The 26,987-nt window shown below is 44.5% G+C and overlaps 1 protein-coding gene across 1 annotated transcript; it reads right to left on the bottom strand.

Annotated features, from left to right (window-relative positions):
- Positions 1 to 6,448: 6,448 nt before the first annotated feature.
- Positions 6,449 to 9,029, bottom strand: LOC134437237 (piggyBac transposable element-derived protein 2-like). The gene is made up of 2 exons (XM_063186741.1): positions 8,863 to 9,029; positions 6,449 to 8,201 (listed from the first exon to the last, which is right to left on the bottom strand). The coding sequence occupies exon 2, from the start codon at positions 7,849 to 7,851 to the stop codon at positions 6,535 to 6,537; it is 1,317 nt and encodes a 438-aa protein (XP_063042811.1). The 5' UTR covers positions 7,852 to 8,201; positions 8,863 to 9,029; the 3' UTR covers positions 6,449 to 6,534.
- Between the last annotated feature and the right edge of the window lie 17,958 nt (positions 9,030 to 26,987).

Raw genomic sequence — 26,987 nt, 5'->3', positions numbered from 1 at the left:
TAAAATTAGACTGAAATTACTGAGAAATTACTATGAAATTAACACCTTATTAGCGATCCGTAAAGTAAAGTGTTACCGATTCAATATTAATTGCTAGCTTGGGTGTAAAATATCCAATGCCATACTCAGAGAATGGTTGAAAGTACAGAGGAAACGTAAAACTCAATCATTTAACTCAAGTGGAGGTGTAAAAATAAGCTTACGTATATTTCCAAAAAATGGCACGGTATCACTTAAAGATAGATGAGTAGAGCAAATGTTTTAGGCTGCAAAAGAGCCGTCAAGAAGCCTTCGTAAAAGCAAACTTGTTTGTCTAAAATGGCCCGAGTGAATGAGAGTCTTTTTCTCAGAAATTCTCTCTTATTTATTCATGTGGTGAGACCCAGTACTGTCTGGAAGTCACAAGGAGACAGGAGACTGTCTGGTGCTGATGTTGACTCTGCCTCAGTAGCATATGGGTCACTTACATCATGGTCACCATGATTGCCTAAGTACAGTGCTTCTCAACCTTTTTGGAACAAAACGCCCCCTTGGCCTCAACACAAGCCTCTACTCCCAACGCCCCCTTGACCTCATCGTAAGCCTACCAACATCCCCTTAGGATTGAGAAATAAAATAGACTAATGCTCCCCAATGGGAACTAAGCCCCACCCCCACTCAGCTCTATCCTTCTCAATGCCCCCCTGGAGCTCCACAACGCCCCCTGGGGGGCTGTAGCGCCCTCCATTGAGAAGCACTACCTTAGTAGATACACTTATGCAATTCCCACTTGCAGTCTGTTCTTCGTCATTCCCTGAAATAAAGCCATCAACACAACCCTGTACTTTACAAGCATCGTAAGGTACATGACATGGGAGCAGTGTTGCCAGATTGGGTGGATGCCCGCCCAATTGGGCTACTTGGGATGAGCGTCTGCGGGTAAAAACGGGAACAATTGGTCATTTGGCATTTTTTTCAGCTGTTTCGGGCCCATAAATGTAAATGTAAGTTGTTGATTTTGGGCGGAATTTAGCGAATTTTGGCAGTTTTTGAGAAACTTTTCGGCGGTATTTGGTCAGACAAATCTGGCAACACTGCATGGGAACGACATGGAATTGGATTTTAAAGGCACTGCAGATTGCTGTATCTTCTGTCTCTGGGTTACAGAAGACCAGACTAGAGGCAGACTTATGTTGGTTGGTTCTCAACCTTTTTTTAATAAACGCCCCCTGGACCTCATCATAGGCTTCCCAACGCCCCCTGAACTCATAATTCTGCAAATGCCCCCCTTAGTGTTACAAAATAAAATAGACAAATGCCCCGTTTTAAAAAAAAAAAACCTAAAGTACCGCCCCCTCTCAGTTGTATCCTTCTCAACGCCCCCCTAGGACTCCCCAGCGCCCCCATTGAGAAGCACTAGTCTAGGGGCTGCAGAGACTGATGTTGGCGCTCTCTGGCAGATCTGCGGTACGAGTCATTTACATTACGGTCGTGATGACTGCTTTATGCCTGCTGGATACACTTGATTCCACACAAAGTCAAAGTCAGCGTCTGTTCTCAGTCAATTTGTGTCGTAAATGTATCAACACGACTGTATGCTGCAGTTTACAAGGCTCAAGGTACATAGTGTGCAGTGTTGCCAGATTGGGCTGTTTCCCGCCTAATTGGGCTGCTTTGGAGTGCCATCTGCGGGTAAAAATGACATTTTGCAGGAAAACCCGCCCAATTTTGCCCATAGAAATCAATAGAATTGGGTAGGATTTAGTGCTTCCAGGCGGGTTTTGAGCATTTTTTGAGCTGGAAATCATCAGCCTCATCTGGCAACCCTGATCAAAGATTTCATTTGTTATTGGATCATAGAATGTCCAAAAATCACCTAAACATTCATGATGTGCTACAGTATCCCAATTCAATGTACTATCTTTTCTTTCAGTGTGGTGAGACTATGCCGTCCGTAGTCAAAAAAGCTGTGCAGACAGTCTGGGGCTGAGTCTGTTTAAGTCTGTCAGGGTCATTTAATAGTACTTATTATAGGTTTATAGCTTGTGGACACAGTGTAATAACTTATTCATTTCCACTCACCTGTCAGAGTAAGGTCACAGTCATTCTCTATTTCAGTGGTTTTCAAAGTGGGGGGCGGGGACCCCTGGGGGGCCGCGGCAGGATGGCAGGAAAAATATAGCATAACAAACAATAAATAATTGAATAAAATGAATAACATGCAACAAAATAAAACAAAAGTTATTTCAACAATATTCCTATTCGTATTCCTATTGATATCTTTTTTTTTTTTTTATATCCCAGTGGGACACTGCCTCACTATGGTTGTGAAAGGGGGTCCAAAATTGTGGCACGACCCATGTAAGGGGGGCCTTGTCATGGTAAAGTTTGGGAACCCCTGATCTATTTTATGACCATCACCACTACAGTACATTACATTTTACCAGACTGTCAAGGTAGATGACGTGTTAAAAGACATGGTAACCAGAGGGGGTAATGATGTGCAAACGCAGTCAAACTTATTTGGATATTTAATTGAAATGTTTTCAAGTTCCCCGGTCCTGTCTTCGATTATTGATTTGTTGTTTTGGTAATTATTATGTTGTAGCCCCAGGAGAAAATACTAACTCTTTTCAACTGATAGTCAGAGTATCTGTAAGATCTTTACCCAGTCATGCCCTGGTGTAAAATCATCATCCAGTATTGCCAAATAATTTAGCGACTTTTTGACGTCCCTAGCGACTAAAAACCTCATCTAGTGCCTTTAGCGAGTTTTTGGTTGCATCTAGCGACTTTTTAAAACGCACATTTCAGTTACAAAACCATTGTTTTTTTTAACATAATTTGTGACTGCACTGCCACCAGAAGCATTTCCCACGGTTAAGCAGGGCTGCAGAGTAGCTCTGATCTCCTAAAAAGTAGCCAGCACCACCCATTTTTGCTGTGGACGAATGCATGTGGGTATGTTTTTTGTAGATCAGCGTGCTTCGCGTGAATCTGTGACGTCATACGGATTGTCATGACGTCATCTGGCGACTTTTCAGCGAGCCAATAGCGACTTTGGCTGATTTCCTTTTGGCAACACTTCCACCATCACTACATTACCAGAGAGAGTAGAGAGAGAGAGGTTCCATTGGCCCGTTGTTTCCTGGTTCTATTATGGCCCCCCTTAGGCAGACCTAGGCAGACCTAAGGACTGTTCTATTCATTGTAGGAGCATTATGACACGGCCCTTTAGGCAGACCGGAACCTGGTCGCGTTAGGTGCCCATAGAAACCTATTATCTTGGCATATCTCTATATACNTAAAGAATCTCTGACATTACAGTGTGCCAGACAGTGTTGCCAGATTGGGCTGTTTCCTGCCCAATTGGGCTGCTTAGGGTGGCCGTGTGCGGGTAAAAATGGCATTGAGCAGAAAAACCCGCTCAATTTTTGCCATAGAAATCAATATAATTGGGCTAGCCTGATAAACCAGACTAAATGTGGATGTCTAATTTAGTCTGGCCTCGATGCATAAGACATCCGAAGACTGTTGATGAGAACAACCTTAACTCAAAACCCTGCCCGCTTTGATTCAAAACACATCTTTGCGTTGTAATTGGTTTGCCAGATTCATGGCATTCTGGCTTCATTGAATCATTATGCGAGGCCAGACCCACCCGTAGACAAAACATTTTGCCGTCCAGCGGGTGGCACTGGTTCACCAGGCTATAATTGGGCAGGATTTTGTGCTTCTAGGCTGGTTTTGAGCATTTTTTTTGGCCACATCTGGCAACCCTGGGGCCAGATTCTCCCAAGTATATGTCGTGGGTAATAACTTGCAAATACAGTGAAAGTGAAAAGTGTAAGCTCAACTGGGAAACTCCAACTCCCACTGGCATTGTGACGCAGCACTCCACAGCACACAAGTGAACACTACACTCTGCACACAACGAGACTGCATTTATGCCTCACCCGTACAAAATGACCGGACATGTCCGCATTGCTACTTGAAAATAGAACTCGAGTCTATTTTCCTGCGTGGACGTCCGCGTTCAATGCGCGGCTCCCATTGAAAATGAATGGTTGCTGCCCGAGGATAGAACATGGATGTTAACTGTGCAGTGTGAAAGGCAGCCCGCGAACCTCTCGGACTCGCACTGCTCACGGAGGCGCTAAGGAAACCTGCTGTCTGTGTGTGCATGCTTCGTCAGGGTACCTCAGTCATGGAGGAAGATGGGGGAGACGTCTGATGCCCTAACCACTGAATTCCCCAATGGACTTTTACTTCACTTTCACACATTATGGTGGAATTGCATACTTTTAAAATGCTTTGTCATTTTTTTCAGTATGGTAAGACAGTATTTCGTAGCCCAGCAGTCAATCTGAAGGGCTATGGAAACAATAGCTGGTGCAGACTCAGTACTGTTTGTGTAATTTAATAGATGATGATGGCGATGATGATGATGATGATGATGATTGCTTTATGGATGTTAGATGTGTATATAGTAGAGATGCACCTAATCCGGTTCCTGTTCCGGATCCGGCAGGATAATAGGGTTTTTCACAGGATCCGGATCCGGTAGGATCTTAGGCAGTGGATCCGGTATCCGGCATGTTACCTAAAAATCAGGGTCTGGTGCATCTCTAGCCTAGGCTTTTAAGTCAGTCTTTCACAACCCCAATCACTGCATGGAGTGAAAGCCCTTTGGAAGCAGCCGTTGCAGGCAGTGTGGCAATAAGCCAATGAGTCTAAAAAATTGTTTGAGCCAACGTAATAAAAAGGGCCCACGTGTGCGAGTAGACTATATGTTTCAACACTTTTGCAGGATCCGGTTCCGGATCCGGCAGGATCTTAAGCAGTGGATCCGGTATCCGGCAGGATCCTATAAATCAGGATCCGGTGCATCTCTAGTATATAGTACTTACGTACTCACTCAATTCCACTCACAGTCAGCATCAGTGCCTGCTCTTACTGTAGTTGCTTTTTTTTGCTGGTAAACACTCACCAATGCGTGGCACTTTGCAAGCCTCTCAAGTTATATTTAAGGATTATGTCCATGAAAAATGTTCACATTTTCTGCCCGAAAAAAATGAAGAGTAAGAGTACTTCTTCTTTTACTTTCTACAACTCTGATGTTGACATCAAAAATAAACACAACATGCCTGAACCTTCATAATCGTAATGTTTTCACATTTGGACTTCAAGGCAAATACTCATTTGTTTCACAGGCCATTTCCGAATGAGTAATATCGTAGGGCCAAACCTCACACTGACTGACACTGCATGCTCAGAAAGAAAAGGAAAAAACGGAAGCGCTGCAAGGATCCAAACTTTTCAACACGGGTGCTCTAACAGTTAGTGGGTAGAAGACAACAAAAAAATAAAGAGGAGGAAACTGGCACTCCGGTTGCATTTTGTTATTTTTTCTTCAAGGTAAATAGATTTTCTGTGTGCTTCATTGCTCAACAGTTCATTGATGTACGTAGATGATGCAATGGATCATTTAGATGACCAAAGTGATGATTACTTTGCAGATGCCAGGTGCACTTACTCAATTTCGCTCACAGCCAGAGTCTGTTCCTTGATTTTCAGCCATAATACATACACTGCTGGTACTTCCGTTTGTTGCAGTTTCTTTCATTTTCGGCTGTAATACACACACTGCTGGCACTGCCGTTTGTTGCAGTTTCTTTCATTTTCGGCTGTAATACACACACTGCTGGTGCTGTGTTTTGCTGCAGTCGAAAGTTGATCGTGCACACAGGGGACAGCATTAGGGAGAAGGAAGAGGGGGCAAAAGGGGTGAGCTGTTCCGGGCCCAGGGAGAAGGGGAGCCCAGAGGGGGTGGGACGGTGGGGGCTCAAGGGCGCCAGAAAATGTTTTAAAGTGGTGGTGCGATTTTTTTTTCTTCATTCTTTATTTCTTAAAGTGATTCTGTCCCTTATTTTTGGAAATAAGGTTATTTTACACCTCCCCTTGAGTTTACCGCTCTCCTGTACTTTCAACCGTTCTCTGGGTATGGCAGTGCAAATTTTACCTCCAAGCTAGCAGTTAACATTGAGTCCTATGAGACCAGCTGGCGGCTAACTGGTCTCATAGGACTCAATGATAACTGCTAGCTTAGAGGTAAAATTTGCACTGCCATACCCAGAGAACGGTTGGATGTACAGAAGAACAGTAAAACCCTATCATTTAACTCAAGGGGAGGTGTAAAATAAGCTTATTTCCAAAAATGGGACAGTATCACTTTAACCCTCTACTGCACGCTATATGATGTTGGATGAAAAAAAAATACTACAGAGCATTTCCTGGTTTATTTTGGGGTACTTTATTGATATAAAACATTTTTTTATTTTTTTGAACCCCCCCTTACAAGATATTTTTTTGTTGCCTGAGGGCAACGTTGTGCGCTCAAGGGATAAACCCACATGGAGAACCATAACAATAGACAATTATAACAAAGCAGTACAGGTATAACATTTTAAACACTGAAATGTCAAATAGAACAAACTAAACACATTTTGACATTACCAACTGAATTGTCCATCATGTAAACCTTATATTTAAACCTTATTCCATGTGGAAATTCATGAAGCAGTTGCTTTGTGCGGTGAAGCACAAGTGCACATTGCACTTTCCGCACATGACTTTGGGTGTTCCCCTGCACCCAGGCACCCTGCATCTTCCCTTCTTGTCTGCCATAATTGGCCAGTGGGATGTTTTGTCCAAGCGGACATCATGGTTGGGGATGGGAGCCGTTGGTCCCTGCCTCCTCTTCTTTTCCTCATATTTTTGTGCGATTCCACTGGGTCTGCCTCTTTTTTTCCCCTCTTTCTGAAATTTGCACAGACTCTGTGCCACCTCTGATTTGAAGGCATAAAGGGCCATGTGGTCACCTCTTGCCATCCCGCTCTCTACGCAATCCTGTCGATAGAGTAGCCAGCTTGTCACCACCACCAGGTCAATCACATGGAAGACAAGGCGGTGGTACCATTTCTTTGACCTGATATGTATGCGGTACAGCGCAATCAAGGAATCAAGCAAATCAACACCCCCCATGTGTCGGTTGTATGTTGACACGACTGCAGGACATGCCACTTGGAGGACTTTTTTTTGCCGTTTGTCCCATCGGTCAACCTGGGACATGGGCTGAGCTCCTTGATACGTACTGAGAAGGGTAACGGACCTGTTGTCGTACCATCTCACGGCATGCAACTCAGTGGAGCCAACTAATGCCGTCTTTTCCTGGAAGGACCCACGGCCTGCCTTTTTCAGATCCTCCTCCTTCGCCATACAACTGCCTGGTAAGCGGTTTAGGCGCACCGTGCCTACACAATGGATGCCTTGCTGTGCCAACACATGCATTAGTTTAACGGAGGTAAACCAGTTGTCGAAAAACATCTTGAAATTTTGATGTTTTGGGATTGGTTCGGCTAAACGAAGCACCACATTGCCGCTTGCACCTATATCTGCCAATTCAGGTGGATGTACAGCTTTCCCCACAAACACCTCCAAATTGTATGGAATGCCATTGGATCCACAAAGAAGTAGAATTTTGTACCCCCACTTCTTTGGCTTACTGGGTAGGTACTGCTTAATTCTGCTTTTTCCTTTGAAAGGTACCATCTGCTCATCAACGCACAGCATCTCCTGCATTGGAATTTCTCTCAACTTGGGCAGGATATGATCGAGGAGAGGGCGAATCTTGTACAGCTCGTCAAAATTGGGCATCTCTCGTGTAGGGAGGCTATTGTTGTCATTGAAATGGAGACATCTCTTGATGGCCTCCCACCGTGTGAGGGACATCACATCGGCAACTTGCGCAACACGTGTACTTCGGCTCCAATACATTCGGGTGGCTGGGAGGCGGAAGAGGGACATGTACATTACTGTACCAAGGAACTGTTCAAGCTCATCAACTGTAAGGTCAAGTGGCTTGGCTGGATTTTGTTGCACGCTAAACAAATTGGTTTCTTGAACAATGGACTCAATCAAATCATCTGAGAAAAACCTCTTGAAGTAACGGTATGGAGACTGGATATCGCCAGAGTGTTGGAGAATGCCTGTCCATTCGGGATATTCAGAAGAGGCAGGGATGTGTGATGTTTTCCATCTTGGGGTTTGGGTAGAATTACTTCTTCCATGAGATGGATCATTTTCTTGATCATCTTCCTGATCTTCTTGATCCTCCACAGTCTCGTCATCATCAATGGCCTCATCCTCACCCCCTCCAATGGCTACAAAAAAAAAACAGGAAATAACAAAATGTGAATTCTCCAGCCTTGTATGTGTATGAAACATAATGTTTGCTGTAACTTTTGATGCTCTCTCGATACCTGGTAATCTATATTTAGGCTACAATTGACTTGTTAACAAATAAGATAGCAGTCACAGTCAAAAGTTCACACCCTATTTTCCCACTTCTGCTCAAACCTTGTTCTGCAATCAGCTCCTCATCACTGGCATTGCTGTCTATCTCACTGTCCTCACTGTCAGATGGTATTTCCCTAACATGCAGATCCTTTCGCTTTCGTCCATAGACGACACTTTTGTGTCCATGTTTCTGTCAAAATGTGTAGAATAAGTTATTACAAATGATAAAGCAGTTAAATGTACTAATACCCACCATTTGCAGTATGAAAATACATAACATTTGAGTGATAACTCAACCACACACAAAGAAAGCAATGATAAGAAGGGCATCAACAAAATTACCCCTTATCGCACAACGTTGCCTTAAGGCAACGAAAAGAAAAAATGTATTTCTAAATAATTACAAAGTGAAAAACTTTCTTAAAACCTTCAAAAAGTCTTCTTTACACCTTCATGCATACTGCCGTATTTTTTATTTCAAGTTTGTATCAAGTTTACTTCCATAAATCATGCAAATAATCTTACCTCTTTCTCATGCCATGTGCTCCATCGACTGCTGGTCAAGAAAGGAAGTCCCACCTTCTAATGTTGCAATACACAGGAACCCAAACCACATTGGATTGTAATATGATGTCTAATAAAGCATTCTGATTGGTTTTGATAGTTTGAAGTGACATGCACAATATGTAGGGCTTGAAGAAATATTGTGTTGCCCGAGGGCAACGTTGTGCAGTAGCAATGTTACTGCTGCGGCACTCCATCCATTTGCCTTCTGCAAAAGTTGAGAAAGCCTCATTTAGGATAGCCCAAGAGAGGGGACTCAAATGCATCACTGCATCCCCTTTTCAGGCACCTATGATATGAGGAGTGCAGATGGCTTTGACCCGGGCCCAGCCACAGCTGTTAGCGCCTCTGATTTGGGATGATGATGTTTGTTGACGGTAGCCACTGGTCAGATACAAATGTGGAACTTCCTCTGGTGAACCTACTATAGCATGGGCAGTCATGGGTGAGCGGCTAGGGCGTCAGACTTGCATCCCAGAGGTTGCCGGTTCGACTCCCGACCCGCCAGGTTGGTGGGGGGAGTAATCAACCAGTGCTCTCCCCCATCCTCCTCCATGACTGAGGTACCCTGAGCATGGTACCGTCCCACCGCACTGTTCCCCATGGGGCGCCACTGAGGGCTGCCCCCTTGCACGGGTGAGGCATGAATGCAATTTCGTTGTGTTCACTTGTGTGCTGTGTCACAATGACAATGGGAGTTGGAGTTTCCCAATGGGCTTTCACTAGAGCTTGGAGAGCCAGTTTGTAAATGTATTAACTCACACAGCATAGATGGGCTGTACCAGACAAAGACAGTGACAAAGATATGTAGATTCATACAGAGTAATGCTTAACTTTAATTAAATTCAAGGAAATGTGTGATGTATACAGTATAATGACCAAAATGTTGATTGATAGCACAGTCATACCAAAAAGCCTCTCAGTATTTGAGTTCAGATAAACAAATATATTGTTACATTTTATATAGGCCTACATTTTAAAATATCAGACTAGAAAATACATTAATGATCAATGGGTTCGAAAAGTGCAGCAAATAAATAAATAGATTATTTTCTTGGGAAGTGCTTTCCTGCACACGTAAACATGCGCACACACACACACACACACACACACACACACACTCACACAGACATGCTGCAGTTCCCATCTCGTCTTTCTGAGTGTTAGCAAGGAATGTGTCAAACACACACACACACACACACACACACACACACACACACACGGACATGCTGCAGTTCCCATCTTGTCTCTCTGAGTGTTAGCGAGGACTGTGTCAAACACACAGACACGCACCCGCACACACACACACACGCACACACACACACACACTGCAGTTCCCATCCCGTCTCTCGTCTCGAAGTGCTGGCGAGGGCTGTGTCTAACACACACACACACACACACACACACACACACACACACTGCAGTTCCCATCCCATCTCTCTACTCGAAGTGCTGGCGAGGGCTGTGTCTGTGTGCTGTATCCAGGTAATGAGGTAATTGACCTGGCTGAGACCTCCATTGCAAAACCTCCGCCATTCCTTATGTTGCTCTTATACCACACACACACACACACACACACACACACACACACACACACACACACACACACACACACAACCACAGCCACAGCCACAGCCTCTGCCTCCTTTTGAAAAGATAAACATTTTTTAGGAATTGCAAAGTCGTGGCCACTCATCAATTTTCCTGTCAAATCTGTCAAGAATGCTGGAAAATGAAATTTGATTTATGGTCGTGTATGTGTGTGTGTGTGTGTGTACGTGTGCGTGTGTGTGTGTGTGTGTGTGAAAGCTGACGGCTCCTGTGTGCAACATTGAGCAATAACGCAAAGTTCGCTTTTCCAAGGCTGAGACGCAATCCCCTAATACTGTTCCCAGATGCAGCAAGCACACACACACACACACACACACACACACACACACACACACACACACACACACACACACACACACACACACACAACCTACACACACACACACACACACACACACAACCTACACACACACACACACACACACACACACACACACACACACACACACACAACCTACACACACACACACAAACTGAATACAGACACGCACACACACACACACACATTTCCAGTACACCCACCCCGACCTCTGTGAGAGCTGTGTCAATGGCCTTTACAGTTGTCTTGAACAGGACTTCATTGGCCTAATCAAAAGAAACGGCCAGGCCAGCAGAAAATATGAATGGCTGGTAAGTTTAGGCAATCTTTTGAGACTGAGAGAGAGAGGGAGAGAGAGAGAAAGAGAGGGAGGGAGGGAGAGAGAGAAAGAGAGGGAGAGGGAGGGAGAGAGTACTACATGTGACAGTATGTATTCCCTTGACGCCCATGTGAGTGTGTGTATTCTATTTGTGCTAGTGAGAGAGTGTGTGTGTGCGCCTGTGCGTGTGTGTCTGTCTGTGTGTGCGAGTGTGAGTATGTCTGTGTGTGTGTGCGTGTGCGAGTATGTCTGTGTGTGTGTGTATGTGTGTGAGTGTGTATGTGCGAGTGCGAGTATGTCTGTGTGTGTGCGGGTGTGTGTCTGCGAGTGTGAGTGTCTGTGTGTGTGCGCCTGTGTGTGTGTGTGTGTGTCTGCGAGTGCGAGTATGTCTGTGTGTGTGCAGGTGTGTGTCTGCGTATGCGAGTGTGTGTGTGTGTGTGTGTCTGCGAGTGCGAGTATGTCTGTGTGTGTGCAGGTGTGTGTCTGCGTATGCGAGTGTGAGTATGTCTGTGTGTGTGTGTGCGCCTGTGTGTGTCTGCGTGTGCGAGTCTATGTCTGTGTGTGTTTGTGTGTGTTGTTTCTATTCAGGTGAACTGGGGGTCTTTCAGAGGCAAACAAATCCATTAGCAGAGCAGCGTATAGTTGACATCAGCACTTTCAGACAAGCTGACTGGAGCTGGCCCGTAACCACCTCTATTAAACACACACACACACACACGTGCACGCACACACATGCACGCACGCACACACACACATCAGCTACCCGTAACCACCTCTATTCAACACTGCTGCACAGACATAGGCACGCGTGCACACACACACACACACTCACACACATGCACACACACACACAGCTACCAAACTGCCCATTACCACCCCTATTCAACACTGCTCCACGCACGCAGGCACGCATGCACGCATGCACACACACACCACTTACCATACCAATAACTATTATATATTTTTTTAAATTATGGACATGGACATCAAGGACCTTACCTATTCCAAATGTCTGGCTACGTCCCTGTGTGTGTTTGTGCGTGTGCGTGTGCGTGCATGTGTGTGTGTGTGCATGGGTGCACAACCAGGACTGCTGTACAGCGCCCATAAGCAGTAGGGCATGGGGGGCAGGGCAAGTTGAACACACCACACCACCGCCCTTCCCCATTAGCCTACATTAAACAGGTGCCACTGTTTGTTAGAAACCTCATCACTTTTACTACAATTTATTTGTTTACTCTTTTGAATTTTGAATCTACTATTTTCTAAATGAATTTTAAAAAAAACATTGCAGAACTAAAAGACAGATTTTGATATGTGCAGCTCAACACTTCAGCCTGTTAGATGTACTGCTGTGGTTTGGGGACTGTGGTTGCAAGTAGAGCTGCCATCTCACACACACACACACACACACACACACACACACACACACACACACACACACACACACACAAACACAAACACACACACACACACACACACACATTGATAATGAATGGGGTTTTATTTTATTTTAAACTGGTGAGTTAACAACAAATTGTGGCATGGAAATCTACAGGGTATATTGAAGAGTGAAGGGTGGGTCAACAAACAAGAACAGCTGACAGCAAAGCATCAAGGACATCTGGGCTTCCAGAACTCCCATGTACTGTTTCTGCCATTGACTTCAATGTTAAACGCATCATGGCAGTTATTAAGACAGAGAGAGTACCAACCAAGTATTGAACATTGCATGCACCAAATTCCAACTGATTTGATGTGACCTCAATTTTGCTGAAGAAAATTGTGATTTTATCACAATATTCTAATGATGTGAATCCGCCAATTCATGGGTTTTTTGAGCTGGAAGGCCAAAATATGCAAAAACAAACAATTGAATGATAGGAATAGTTTTTAAAAAATGGACCATGAATCTATAATCCATGACAGTTTAACATTATGGAAATAAATCAACTTTTTCATACTATTCTAATAAAGTTGCCTTGAGCTGTATATGTTGTATTTTGTGTAATATATTCCTAGTTAGTACCTTTTTACACATTCTTTACTCCGGTTTAATTAACTGTGTCAATTTTCCTGTACAAATATGTTAGATGTTAAACTTTGCCATACTTATCTCAGTTTAGAACATCGGCCTACTTAGAATTTTCTAACAACTTCCCTGAGTTAGTGCCTGTATTGCCTTCAGGCAGAAATGTGAGACGTTATATCTCTTCGAGACTTGGTCTGACCAAGAGCATAACAATTAACATTTCCCAAAACAGCATAGTTGACCTGCCTCCCTTGGTTTGCTTATGGTTGTGTGCTTCCTGACAAAGTGGGAGGAGTTCCCGTATCTTCGGGAACTCAGAAAGTACTTGCATTGCTCTTGACCTGACTAGTTGCAACGCTGAAAGTGTTGCGTCACTAGGAGGGCACAGCCTGGCTTCTGCACACCGTTTCCCACAGAGAAATCCTCCTCTTGCCATATGACGTGCAAATGCCCACATCGAAGCCCTACAGCAGTGTTTCCCAACCTATGGGTCGGGACCCCCCTTATGGGTCGCCAAAGATCCACAGGGGGTCGCGGAGCCCTCTTGATTTTAAGGGGTTTCGTTTTAAATATATATAGCCCATGTTGAATAAAAGACAAAGCATTTAACTAATAAATGCATAGACGCAACAAATTGTAAGTGCTACATTAAACATTTATTCTATATTTGACCAAAGACGAATTGAGCAATAAAATAACTAAAATAAGTTTTCGCAGGAAACGGAGGGCATCTTGTGACTCCGTCTCGTGCGGGCGCTCGCGTGGTTGGGTCACCAAAGCTTACAATAGTAAAAACATGGGTCCCTGAAGAAAAAGGTTGGGAACCAATGCCCTACTGCAGTGTTTCTCATCGCTAGGGTCAGCACACCATGTGGGGTCGCATGGAATTCAAATGGGGTCGCCTGAAATGTCTAGATGTGAAAAAAGGAAAAATATAATTATAATATAATATTATAATAATATAATTTTGAATATGAAAATAACATATAATACAATCTAATATAAAATAATATTATATAATGTAATTATTTTGAATGAAACATAGCATACAACCTCACACTTTCGGAAATATCGACAGGATAACCTACACCTTAGCTGCTTCTTGGTTGTGAAAAAAATGTGTATGGGGTCCCCAGAAATGTGAGAAGTCAAAATGGGGTCCACTGCCCTAGGTTGGGAACCACTGCCCTACAGGCCAACTGCGGTACACTCTTCTCCGTGACTAGACAGGCGATAACTTGTTAGCACTCTCTAGGCACCCTGGTCTCATCTTGATCCTGTAGTAGTGTTTTGTTAGGCTGGCATTATAGCTCTCTGTCCAGACATGCTCCAGCCAAATCGTATTGTGTGTGTGTGTGAGTGAGTGAGTGAGTGAGTTTGTGTGTGAGTGATCGCGCTTGCGTGTGTGTGTGTGTGTGAGTGGGTGTGTGTGTGTGTGTGTGTGAGTGATCGCGCACGCGTGTGCGTGTGTGTGAGTGTGTGTGCGTGTGTGTGTGTGTGTGATGAGATGATGATGCTGCTGTCTCTGTTGCCCCCATGATCCAACAAGTCGTTTTAAATCCGGGCCGGATGAAGAGATGAGAGGAGCGGACCACAACGCCTACAGTGCGCGTGTGTGTGTGTGTGTGTGTGTGTGTGTCTGTGTGACTGTGTTTATGTGCGTTAGCTTCTTTGTCACATTTGCCATGGCAGGGAATCAAACGTATTAACGGCCAGCTTGGATGTGTCACTGTGTTTGGGTCTGTGTGACAGTCTCAACGCGGCTGTCAAATACAAAGACACGTACACACACAGACACACACACACACACACATACATACACACACACACACACACACACACACACACGTACACACACGCACACACAAACACACTGCTGGTATGGCTGTCACACATTCTCTCCCTCTCTCTCTCACACACACATGTACGCGCTCGCTCGCCCACACACAAACACACACGCATACACACACACACACACACACACACACACACACACACACACACACACACTCAGCCTTTGTATTGGGAAGGCTAATCTGAGAAGGCTCTCAGCACAGCTTTGATGACACAGCACACAGACTGCTATCTTAATTGTTTCTCTCACACGCTGTCATCTTAGCCCTCTGTGTGTGTGTGTGTGTGTGTGTGTGTGTGTGTGTGTGTGTGTGTGTGTGTGTGTGTGTGTGTGTGTGTGTGTGTGTGTGTGTGTGTGTGTGTGTGTGTGTGTGTGTGTGTGTGTGTGTGTGTGTGTGTGTGTGTGTGTGTGTGTGTGTGTGTGCGTGCATGCGTGCGTATGTGTTTGAGAGAGAGAGATAGAGAGAGACTGTGTGTATGCGTGCGTGTGTGTGAGTGTGTGATTTCGTCTAAGGAATTGTATGTTGTCTGTAGAAAAGGCTGCTATGCGTGTTGCTACATACAACCGCAAACAAAGAAACATGTACCAATTTGGAGTTTCCCAGTTGGACTTTAAAATAACAGTAATACGCTTTGGATAATGAAATGGCATCAGTTACTGTCTGAATTGGCCCCTGTTATAGATATGTTGCTCAAAAAAAAAAAGATTAGACACTGTGTGAGATTTTTAGTTGTTTATTTCCAGAATTCATGCTGCCCATTCACCAATGTTACCTTTTTCATGAATACTTACCACCACCATCAAATTCTAAGTATTAATTATGACTGGAAAAATTGCACTTTTCATACATGAAAAGGGGGATCTTCTCCATGGTCCGCCATTTTGAATTTCCAAAAATAGCCATTTTTAGCAGCAAAAATGACTCTACTTGGACCATACTAGAAAATATTTGTTTATTACTTAGAAAACGTTCATATAAAGCATAGTTGCAGTACCCTTTTTTACCATTTCCTGCACAGTGTCCCTTTAAGTAGGCTATAGTCCTATATTATATTGGGGCATTACTGCCATATGTTGTTGATTGTGAAACATTTGTATATTATCATGTCAACATCGACCATAGTACATTGTGACAAAAAACCTTTAAAAAAAAAGAACGCTCAAAAAGGGCACTTCGTGTCCAGTTGGTCAAAGGGGCAGGTGCTTTAGCACCACCATCTGTGCACACCTATGCCCATTTTCAGGATCTTATATTATTTTTTTGTTTAGTTTTTTTAAAATGTAGGGGCTTTTATGCCTTTATTCGATAGGACAGTTTGATATGGTGACAGGAAGCGAGTGGGACAGAGAGACGGGGTGGGATCGGGAAATGACCCCGGGGTCCCCGTGGGCATGCAAGCCCAAATGTGGGGGGCTTAGCGCGCTGTGCCACAGCAACCCCAAGATCTTATATTGTTAATTGCTGACTTTTTTTTTTTTTTTCAATTGCAATGTCAATCAACAGGCTCATGCTTGCTGAAAATGAAAATGGCTGCTGCTCCTTCTAAACAGAATCACACACACACACACACACACACGTGCATGCATACGTATACACACAGACACACACACACACACACACACACACACACACACACACACACACACACACACACACATACACACACACACAGACACACACACACACAAATACTCCTCCTCCAAAAAATAAAAAGAATCTCGGCTTATCGTGATTTTCGCCAATTAAACTTTCAGTGGCACTTTCGGAGGTGGCCAAATCCTATTACGCGTTTCTCATACGCAGACGAGGAGGCGGCCGCCTCCATACCTACATAATCCCTTGGCTACAGTAAGCATGTGTGTGTGTGTGTGTGTGTGTGTGTGTGTGTGTGTGTGTGTGTGTGTGTGTGTGTGTGTGTGTGTGTGTGTGTGTGTGTGTGTGTGTGTGTGTGTGTGTGTGTGTGTGCGCGTGCGTTTGCGTGTGTGTGTGTGTGTGTGTGCATTTGTGTGTACTGATTGCATGTGCAGTTGTTGTTTTTTTTCGGTGGGGGGGGTGTCTAAGCCTTGTGTGTGTGTGTGTGTGTGTGTGTGTGTGTGTGTGTGTGTGTGTGCGTGCGTGCGTGCGTGTGTGTGTGTGTGTGTGTGTGTGTGTGTGTAAGCCTCCTATGGATGCAGCTAATTAATTCAGCTGTGCCAGTGTTGTGTAACTCAGCACCACAGAAGACAATCTGAAAGACGGCACATTTTGATTGTGTGTGTGTGTGTGCGTGTGTGTGTGTGTGTGTGTGCGTGTGTGTGTGTGTGTGTGTGTGTGTGTGTGTGTGTGTGTGTGTGTGTGTGTGTGTGTGTGTGTGTGTGTGTGTGTGTGTGTGTGTGTGTGTGTGTGTGTGTGTGCACGCGTGTGTGTGTGTGTATGTCTGCGTTTTCCTGGTTTCCGACGGCAGCCAAGCAGTGTTGTTCTTGGTGCTGTTGGGATAGTGAATGTCTGTCAAGAGAAAGAGAACAGAAGCACATTATTGTGTAGCAGGGTGTGTGTGTGTGTGTGTGGGTGTGTGTGTGTGTGTGTGTGTGTGTGTGTGTGTGTGTGTGTGAGAGAGAGAGAGTGTGTATGTGTGTGTGTGTGTGTGTGTGTGTGTGTGTGTGTGTGTGTGTGTGTGTGTGTGTGTGTGTGTGTGTGTGTGTGTGTGTGTGTGTGTGTGTGAGAAGACCTACACCATGCCTCCTCTCTCTCTCTCTCTCTCTCTCAAACACACACACTCTCTCTCTCGCTCTCTCTCTCTCAAACACACACACTCTCTCTCTGTTCTGTGTTTATGTGTGTGTGTGTGTGTGTGCGCGTGCGTGTTTTCTGTGTGTGCGTGCGTGCGTGTTCTTGGTTTGTGTGTGCATGCATGTTCTGTGTTTGTGTTTGAGTGCGTGTTCTGTGTGTGTGTGTGTGTGTGTGTGTGTGCGTGTGTGCTTGTGTGTGTGTGCCCCCGCAAGTGTGTGTGTGTGTGTGTGTGTGTGTGTGTGTGTGTGTGTGTGTGTGTGTGTGTGTGTGTGTGTGTGTGTGTGTGTGTGTGTGTGTGTGTGTGTGTGTGTGTGTGTCTGTCTGTCTGTCATGGGGAGGGGAACAGAAGGAGATCAATAGAGTCTGAAATTGCATACAAGAGGAAACATGGCCGCTCAGTGGCACACTCTCACCCAATACCACTCTCTCTCTCTCTCTCTCTCTCTCTCTCTCTCTCTCTCTCTCTCTCTCTCTCTCTCTCTCTCTCTCTCTCTCTCTCTCTCTCTCTCTCTTACACACGCACACACACTCTATCAATATCGCGCTTCTCTCTCTCTCTCACGCACACACACACACACACACACACACACACACACACACACACACACACACACACACACACACACACACACACACACACACACACACACACACACACACACACACACACACACCATCATTGCATCATTTCCTTTCTTCTCCCTCCACCTCCTCTTTCATCCATCCTTCCATCCATCTTTCATCCAAAAAAAATGCTCTTCCTTCCATTCTCTTTGTAATATCATTTGTGGGCCTTTTTTGCCTTTATTTTGACAGCATTGTGAAGGTACCAATAGTAAGTGGGTGGGCAGCTGTGGCCTAGTGGTTAGAGAGTTGGTCTTTCAATCTAGGGGTTGCCGGTTCGAATCCCCCCTGACCTCTCCCTACATCTCCATCCATGGTTGAAGTGCCCTTGAGCAAAGTACCTAACCCCACATTGCTCCAGGGACTGTAACCAATACCCTGAAAAATAGTTGTAAGTCGCTTTGAATAAAAAATGAAAGCGTCAGCTAAGTGCAATGCAATGTAAAATGAGTGGGGGAGGGGGGGGAGAGATGGGGAAGGGTCAGCAAAGGACCCGGGTCAGCCACAGGGAGTGCGTTGCAATATGCGACCTTGCATCCTCCACTTGCTTCCTCCACTTGCTTCTCGTCATGATGACATCACTGACAACAGCATTATATTTCAATATCTTGCAAAAACTCAACTGTAGAGTCTTTTCCTCATTGCAATTGGGATGGTGAATGAAAAACAGTCCCTCAAAAGTTGTTGTGGCTAGGCTGACAGCTGGGAAACTTTATCGTTTTCTCCACGGAGGAGGGGCCAGGAGGCGGGACGAGGAGACAAGCGCAAGTGGAGGAGGCAAGGTCGCATATTAAAACGCACTCATAGTGAACGAGTGCCTCACCATTTGTGCCACAGCAGGGCCCTTCCTTCCATCCATTTCTCCCATCGATTCTTGAGGAGACGGCCTTCAGATCAGACGGTTGCAGGTTCAAATCCCACCCTTACTGTACCCTCTCCCCAGACCTCCATAGGATGAGAGCCCTTGACCATGCATCTAACTTCACATTGCTCCAGGGACTGTAACCAATAACCCTATACAGTAAATAATTGTAAATCCCTTTGGATAAAAACATCAGGTAACACTTTATTTTAGGGATACATCTATTAGCACTAATACATACAATGTACAAACATTTGTTAGGCATGTATTCGCAAATGTCTTGTTCATACACAATAAGGGATTTATTACCAATTTAACCTTAGTAAGGACCTAGTAGGCCTTAGCGTTTGCTTAGTACATGCCTTACAAGTCACTTATGCAGGCATTAACATGTATGTATTAGTGCTAATTAATGTATCCCTAAAATAAAGTGTTACCAAACATCACCTAAGTGTAATGTAATGCAAAGGTATATCAGACCAAATAAATAGAGAATGCAGCTTAGGAGAATGATAGAGACAGTGGAAGTGAAAGCAAAAAAAAAAAAGGAGGAAAGACAGAAAGAAAAAAAATGACAAGAGAAGAAAAATATCCAAGCATAGAGAACGAAGAAAAATAGAGAATGGAGACGAGGGGAGGGGAGGGTGTTGTGTGTATGCATGTGTGTACATACGTGCATGTACGTGTGTGTGCAGGCGTGCCTCTGTGTGTGTGGGCGTGTGCGTGTGCGTGTGTGTGTGTGTGTGTGTGTGTGTGTGTGTGTGTGTGTGTGTGTGTGTGTGTGTGTGTGCATGTGCGTGTGTGTGTGTTTGTGTGTGTGTTCAAGGCGGGGGATACAGAAGCTTCTACTTTCCTCTTTTCAAAAATAGGGGAAAAGGAAACTTTCTTTCTCCAAGCAGTGGGCAGATTAGCTTAATTAAAGTGTCAGCCTGAGAAAATGGTAGATACAGCCGAGTAGGAAGAGAGAGCCCCCGCACACACACACACACACACACACACACACACACACACACAGAGACGTGCACACACACACACACACACACACACACACACACACACACACACACACACACACACACATGCATAGACCACACACACACAGACACACACGCACACACATCTATGCGAACATATAAACCACACACACACACACACACACACACACACACACACATGCATGCAAACACATAAATGGCACACGCGCGCGCGCACACACACACACACACACACACACACACACACACACACACACACACACACACATTTATGCGCACACACACACACACACACGCACACACACACACACAGGCAGGGTGAGAGCTTGGCTGTCAGAAAGCAGAAATGTTTCTAATCTCCTCCACAGACTAATGCATACAGTAGGGTAGGCCTCCATCTACCCACAATGCATTGCAGGTTTGTTTCAGTCAATAACATATGAAGAGTTCGGATGCAAAACCCCCTAACTCCATTTCTGAAGACCTGCACTTCCATATTTTTAGAGAACCCCGTTGTTGGTTTGGCCTACATTCATGTACCTGATAATACATATAAATAGTTATGTTACATACATTTAAAAAATGCAATTTTGATAGATTTGTATTAAATAAAAAGAGAAACAAGATTATTTTCTGAACAGGCACTTAGGGGTTTTTGCATCTGAACTCTTCATACAGTATATACATATGTGTATTTGTGCATGTGTAAGTGTATGAGTGGTAGATGTGTCGCAGTGGTTAGGGAGTTGGTCTTTCAATCTGGGAGTTGTAGGTTTGAATTCTGCCTGACTTCTGCCTACTCCTCAATCCATGGCTTTACACATTGAATACCTGCGCTGTTTACGGAATTATGTCATAGACTCCTGGCATTTTAAACCATTTTTCTGTGTTTTTTGTAGAGCCACAGAATATTATGTGATAGGGCCACCGAAACATGTTATGTCTCATTTGAAAGGTGAGACTTAAACCTCCTAGTGTGTGAAACCCGCGTGTCTTTATGTCCTGTCATTGCCGAACTATCCTGACTTAAACATAGGCTGGTATCTGCCCAAATCACCATGGAATGGAGATATTGAGGCTTTTGTCAATCATGGGCCGTTTCAGAATCTGGCGCTTCTTTCTTATTATGAAATGAATCTTGCGCTTTTTCATGGAGACCAATATATACTAGACACATCTCTCCTGCTCTGCGACCTCCCCCTCCAAATGTATCAACCAACCAAACGCATTTTAGACTCCGGAAGTACGTTTCAGTTACTAGTGTACAGTCTGTTCCTGCACAACTAATCTTTGCACACACCACACGAAACGGGTCATAGTCACACCACCACATGCAGTAGGCAAAACATATTCAAAAGCCTTTCTCTAAAGGCATTTAGTCCAACGTCAACAACAAAATCCGTTCATCGGATGCATTACAGTTTTTCTTGATTGCTTTGACACAGTTGTCACTCCAAAAAGCACATTTTCATACCAGTTCACACAATGGGCTAACCAGTTAAACCGATTCTCCAAACACAACATCTTTGTTTGCAAAAGGCTACTACGTTTCCAAAATATTTAACATATGCAATAAAAGCAAACTCTGTCTTCAGTCCAATACACACTGCATAGCAGTGTATGAACACTCCCAGTCAGTCATTACACAATGGTTGTAAAAATCCAAAACACGGCTATCATGTTGACACAATTTGCCATTACTTAACACTGTTGTCAATTACATAACTTTCAAGCCAGTTCCATTATTGTTTCTTTTACTTAGCCACTGACTGCTTGATCAGGATCTACTGACTGAGAGATAGCAGGCCCAGTAAATGCTTTGCACAAAGATTTGAGTTGTGTGTCTTTTCTTATGTAAGATTGTCAGTAGGCTAGGTAGTGGGTCCGTGTAACAATCATTTCTTATCGCAAAGAATTGGATTGAGAATCAGAATGCTTTGATGTACTTTTTGTTTTGGTTTGTTTGTTTGTTTGTTTGTTTTTCTTTCTTTTTTTTACTGTAATTAAAAATGTCCTAATGGCTGATAACTGTATTACAGAAAATGTATGTAAAGTAAAATATACGTTGTTGCAGTACAAGACTGCATTTACAGTAAAATTGTAAAAAAAAAACCCATGCCAAGAACAAACAAGAAGACACTGTGTATAAAGACTGATTGCTAAATTAAGATTTTTGAGAAGGAGTGTCAAATAGGTGCTCTGGTGTGTTCACACAACTGACGGTAGTTTCTAAAAGTCAGGGGTAGATTTTCCTGTATGGTTATCAGAGCTTAAACAATGAAATGTGTACTACTTAAATGGCACATGCGTTAACTGTTTAGCAAAAACTGTGTTATATGAATGGGAAATATGTCAAGTCAACAAGAATGTGCTAACACATATGCACAACTTGTCTTTTGCTTTACTAAAATAGTGATCATGACGACTTTGTGTGAGTCAGATTAAAAAATCGTGTGAAAGTGATCAAGAAAAACTGTAATGTCTCCAATCCTGTGGAGAAACAGCAGTGCTGTGCCATGCATGCGTGCTACTGTTTACATAGCAATGCTAGCTTCACCGACAGTAGCAGCCAGCTTCTCCTGTTCACTACGGCGTCAATTTCATCATGGGGGTAATAAAAGAACAAAATGAAGAATCCAACTTATCTGGTCGCTGATCAAATCTGAGGTAAGGGTAATAATCCAATCACAGTTCAGTATAGGATCTGGCCAAGGTTTGCATTATTCCCCAGAAGGTGTGCTCAGTCGATGTGAAAGTGTTGGCTTCTGTAATTATTGTTTGAAGTATACTACCATAAAGTGGATGCTGACTGTAGCCTACTGTAGCACTAAATAACCAACATACAAACACGATTCTTGTGTTTATAAATATGACAGCATCGATCGCAGACACTTGTGTAGGCTACACAGAGAGGGGAAAGGGCGCAACAGTGACGTAACCGACGCAGACCAACAGTTCCATACAGTAGGCTACAGTTATGAAAAATATTATTGGGTTGGCGCCGATCCTGGCGTTGTGATTAAAATGTCCAGATGATGACAAACGTTTGACTGTCATCTATGTCTGTTCTACTTATCACAGAGCTCCCAAAATCACGCACAATAAGCATGGAAGTGTCTAGTTATGAAATATGCAATAAAAACTCAAAAACGGGTTTTCCCGTTTTGGGAGCCAACGCATGGGAAGTAAAAAGGGCTTTTCCCGTGATTTGGTAGTCAATGTGTTAAGTGCCCTTGAGCAAGGCATCTACAGTACACTGCTCCAGGGTCTGTAACCATTACCTTGAAATAATACCCTCTGTGGGTGTGTGTGTGCATGCGTGCGTGTGTGCGTGCGTGCGTGCGTGCGTGCGTACGTGCGTGCATGTGCATGTGCCTTTCTGTGTGCGTGTGTGTGTGTGTGTGTGTGTGTCGTTTCAAGGATCGTTTTTTTTTTTTTTTCTGTGTGATGCTTTTTCTTTTGCAATTTCGACATCGTTAAGTGCTGTGAAATGAAGAACAGGTACTTTTTGACAACCTTTGCACCACAGCCACGTGTGTGTGTGTGTGTGTGTGTGTGTGTGTGTGTGTGTGTGTGTGTGTGTGTGTGTGTGTGTGTGTGTGTGTGTGTGTGTGCGTGTGTGTGTGTGTGTGTGTGTGTGTGTGAGATAGAGAGAGAGAGAGAGAGAGAGAGAGAGAGAGAGAGAGAGAGAGAGAGAGAGAGAGAAAGAGAGACAGATGGAGAGAGACTAAAATATGAGTGATTGACAGAGAGAGAGAGAGAGAGAGAGAGAGAGAGAGAGAGAGAGAGAGAGAGAGAGAGAGAGAGAGAGAGAGAGAGAGAAAGAGTGCCGGTGCCTTTAAGCGCACTTCTGCTTGTGTGTGTGTGTGTGTGTGTGTGTGTGCGCGTGCGTGCGTGCGCGCGCGTGTGTGTGTGTTTGTGAGTGTGTGTGTGTGTGTGTGTGCCAGCGACACACAGCTTTGCTTCCTTTGGTAGCAAAAAGGGCCCTTTTCACAGCTTCCTCTCTCCCATAAAAGCACCTCACAGAAAGCGAGCTGTCATTTCCCTTTCTATTTGGGCTGGGTATGATTTGCTCCATTCATTGAAACCTGTGCTCCAGTGTTCTTGCTGCAATGTAGAGGTGTTATCACACACACACACACACACACACACACACACACACACACACACACATATGTGCACACACACACACACACACACACACACACACACACACACACACACACACACACACACACACACACACACACACACACACACACACACACACACACACACACACACGTGCGCACAGACACACACGCGCGCACACAGACACACATATGTGCGCACAGACACACACGCACACACACACACATATGCACGTATGCACACGCACCCAAACACGCATACAGTACAAACACACACATGCGCAAACACACATAGGCACACGCACACACACATACAGTACGCACACACACACACACACACACACACACACACACACACACACACACACACACACACACACACACACACACACACACACACACACACACACACACACACACACACACACACACCATCACTGTGGTGTGACTATAAGTTCAGTTTTTGAGTTGTTGTTCCACTTTCGGTTTTATTACATTTTATATATTTATTTTTATTTCTCTATTGTTATTCTCCCTCTGTGTTTCTAGTCTAGTCCCAAACTTTTTCCCCTGCGCACCCCCTTTTACATTTCAATGTGGTTCGCGCACCCCCTGAGCTAATATTTTGGTGTGCTGATGGCCATGCAAGCATGGATTCACTGCGCATTCACTGCGCATTAAGCATATTCATTTTGGGGAATCCTCTTTTCCAATAGTCTAGGAGTTAAACTCCACTTCAGTTAAAGAAAGCCGTGAAAGCCCATTGGGAAACTCCAACTCCCATTGTCATTGTGACAGAGCACTCCACAGCACACAAGTGAACACTGCACACTACGAAATTGCATTTTATGCCTCACCCGTGCAAGGGGGCAGCCCTCAGTGGCGCCCCATGGGGAGCAGTGCGGTGGGACGGTACCATGCTCAGGGTACCTCAGTCATGGAGGAGGATGGGGGAGAGCACTCCCCCCACCAACCTGGCGGGTCGGGAGTCGAACCGGCAACCTCTGGGATGCAAGTCTGACGCCCTAACCGCTCACCCATGACTGCCCACTTCAGATTGAACCTTCCAGCATACAAGTCTAAATACAATTAAAAATGACTTAATGCACAAATCCATCATTGCTCTATTCAGCTCACGCACCCCCTTATGCCAGGCCGCGCACCCCCAGGGGTGCACGCACCCCAGTTTGGGAAACCCTGGTCTAGGCCACACACATGGTTCACAGTAAATGAAGCTGAAGTATAGAAATGAGGAGTACACTAGATGTGAACTAGACATAATTTAAAGGGATACTGTCCCATTTTTGGAAATAAGCTTATTTTACACCTCCCCTTGAGTTAAATAATTGAGTTTTAACGTTCTCCTGTACTTTCAACCGTTTTCTAGTTATGGCACTGCAAATTTTACCTCAAAGCTAACAGTTAACATTGAGTCCTATGAGACCAGTTAGCCGCGAGCTGGTCTCATAGCACTCAATGTTAACTGCTATCATGGAGGTAAAATTTGCACTGCCATAGCCAGAGAACGGTTGGAAGTACAGGAGAACGGTATAACCCTATTATTCAACTCAAGGGGAGGTGTAAAATAAGCTTATTTCCAAAAATGGGACAGTATCACTTTAAGACAACTTGTAACATTTCTTCAAAAACAAATGACAACGGAAATCTTGATTTATTTATGCCAAATATGAGAGCACGGTAGACATGCTTAAGGGACCTACTTGACAAGAATACCCAATACACATGCAAAACATGCATGCACGCAAGTAAGCACACACACACAGACACGCACATATATGCACAGACACGCACGCACGCACGCACCCACACACACACACACACACAGGCACGCGCGCGCGCATACGCGCGCACACACACACACACACACACACACACTATATTTTTAAGGGCCCATTTGTAAAGCAGAACAAAGGATGTAATCAGGCAGAGAGAATGGGTCACTCTTGTTAAGATTCACCTTGTCCTGTCCCAGTGTGTGTGTGTGTGTGTGTGTGTGTGTGTGTGTGTGTGTGTGTGTGTGTGTGTGTGTGTGTGTGTGTGTGTGTGTGTGTGTGTGTGTGTGTGTGTGTGTGTGTGTGTGTGTGTGTGTGTGTGTGTGTGTGTGTGTGTGTGTGTGAAAGAAAGAGAGAGAGAGAGAATGTATTCATGCATACGTGTGTGTGTGTGTGTGTGTGTGTGTGTGTGTGTGTGTGTGTGTGTGCGTGTGCATGTGCGTAGGTGCGTGCGTGCGTACGTGCGTATGTGTACGTGCGTGCTTGAGATTGGACCAGTCAGAGGTTGAGGAGTCTTGGTTCTTTATGCCTTTGGAGGACACGCACGCACACACACACAATGACCGGAGGACACACACACACACACACACACACACACACACACACACACACACACACACACACACACACACACACACACATTCAAGGCTGCGTTGTGTGATATCGCCTCACGCTCTGCTCTGCATGTGTTGGGGTCTAATTGCTGGAGAAGTCAGCAGGCGGCCAGTATGAATATTAACCATTGGGGATACTACATGCAGTGTTGCCAGATTGGG

The sequence above is a fragment of the Engraulis encrasicolus genome, chromosome 21, assembly GCF_034702125.1.
Source record: "Engraulis encrasicolus isolate BLACKSEA-1 chromosome 21, IST_EnEncr_1.0, whole genome shotgun sequence".
NCBI classification, from domain to species: domain Eukaryota; kingdom Metazoa; phylum Chordata; class Actinopteri; order Clupeiformes; family Engraulidae; genus Engraulis; species Engraulis encrasicolus.
Note: the sequence above shows the minus strand (reverse complement) of the source record. Positions and strands in the feature narration are given on the sequence as shown.

Excerpts from the sequence above, each read along its gene's own strand:
- LOC134437237 (XM_063186741.1), bottom strand. The coding sequence starts at position 7,851 with ATGTACATGTCCCTCTTCCGCCTCCCAGCCACCCGAATGTATTGGAGC.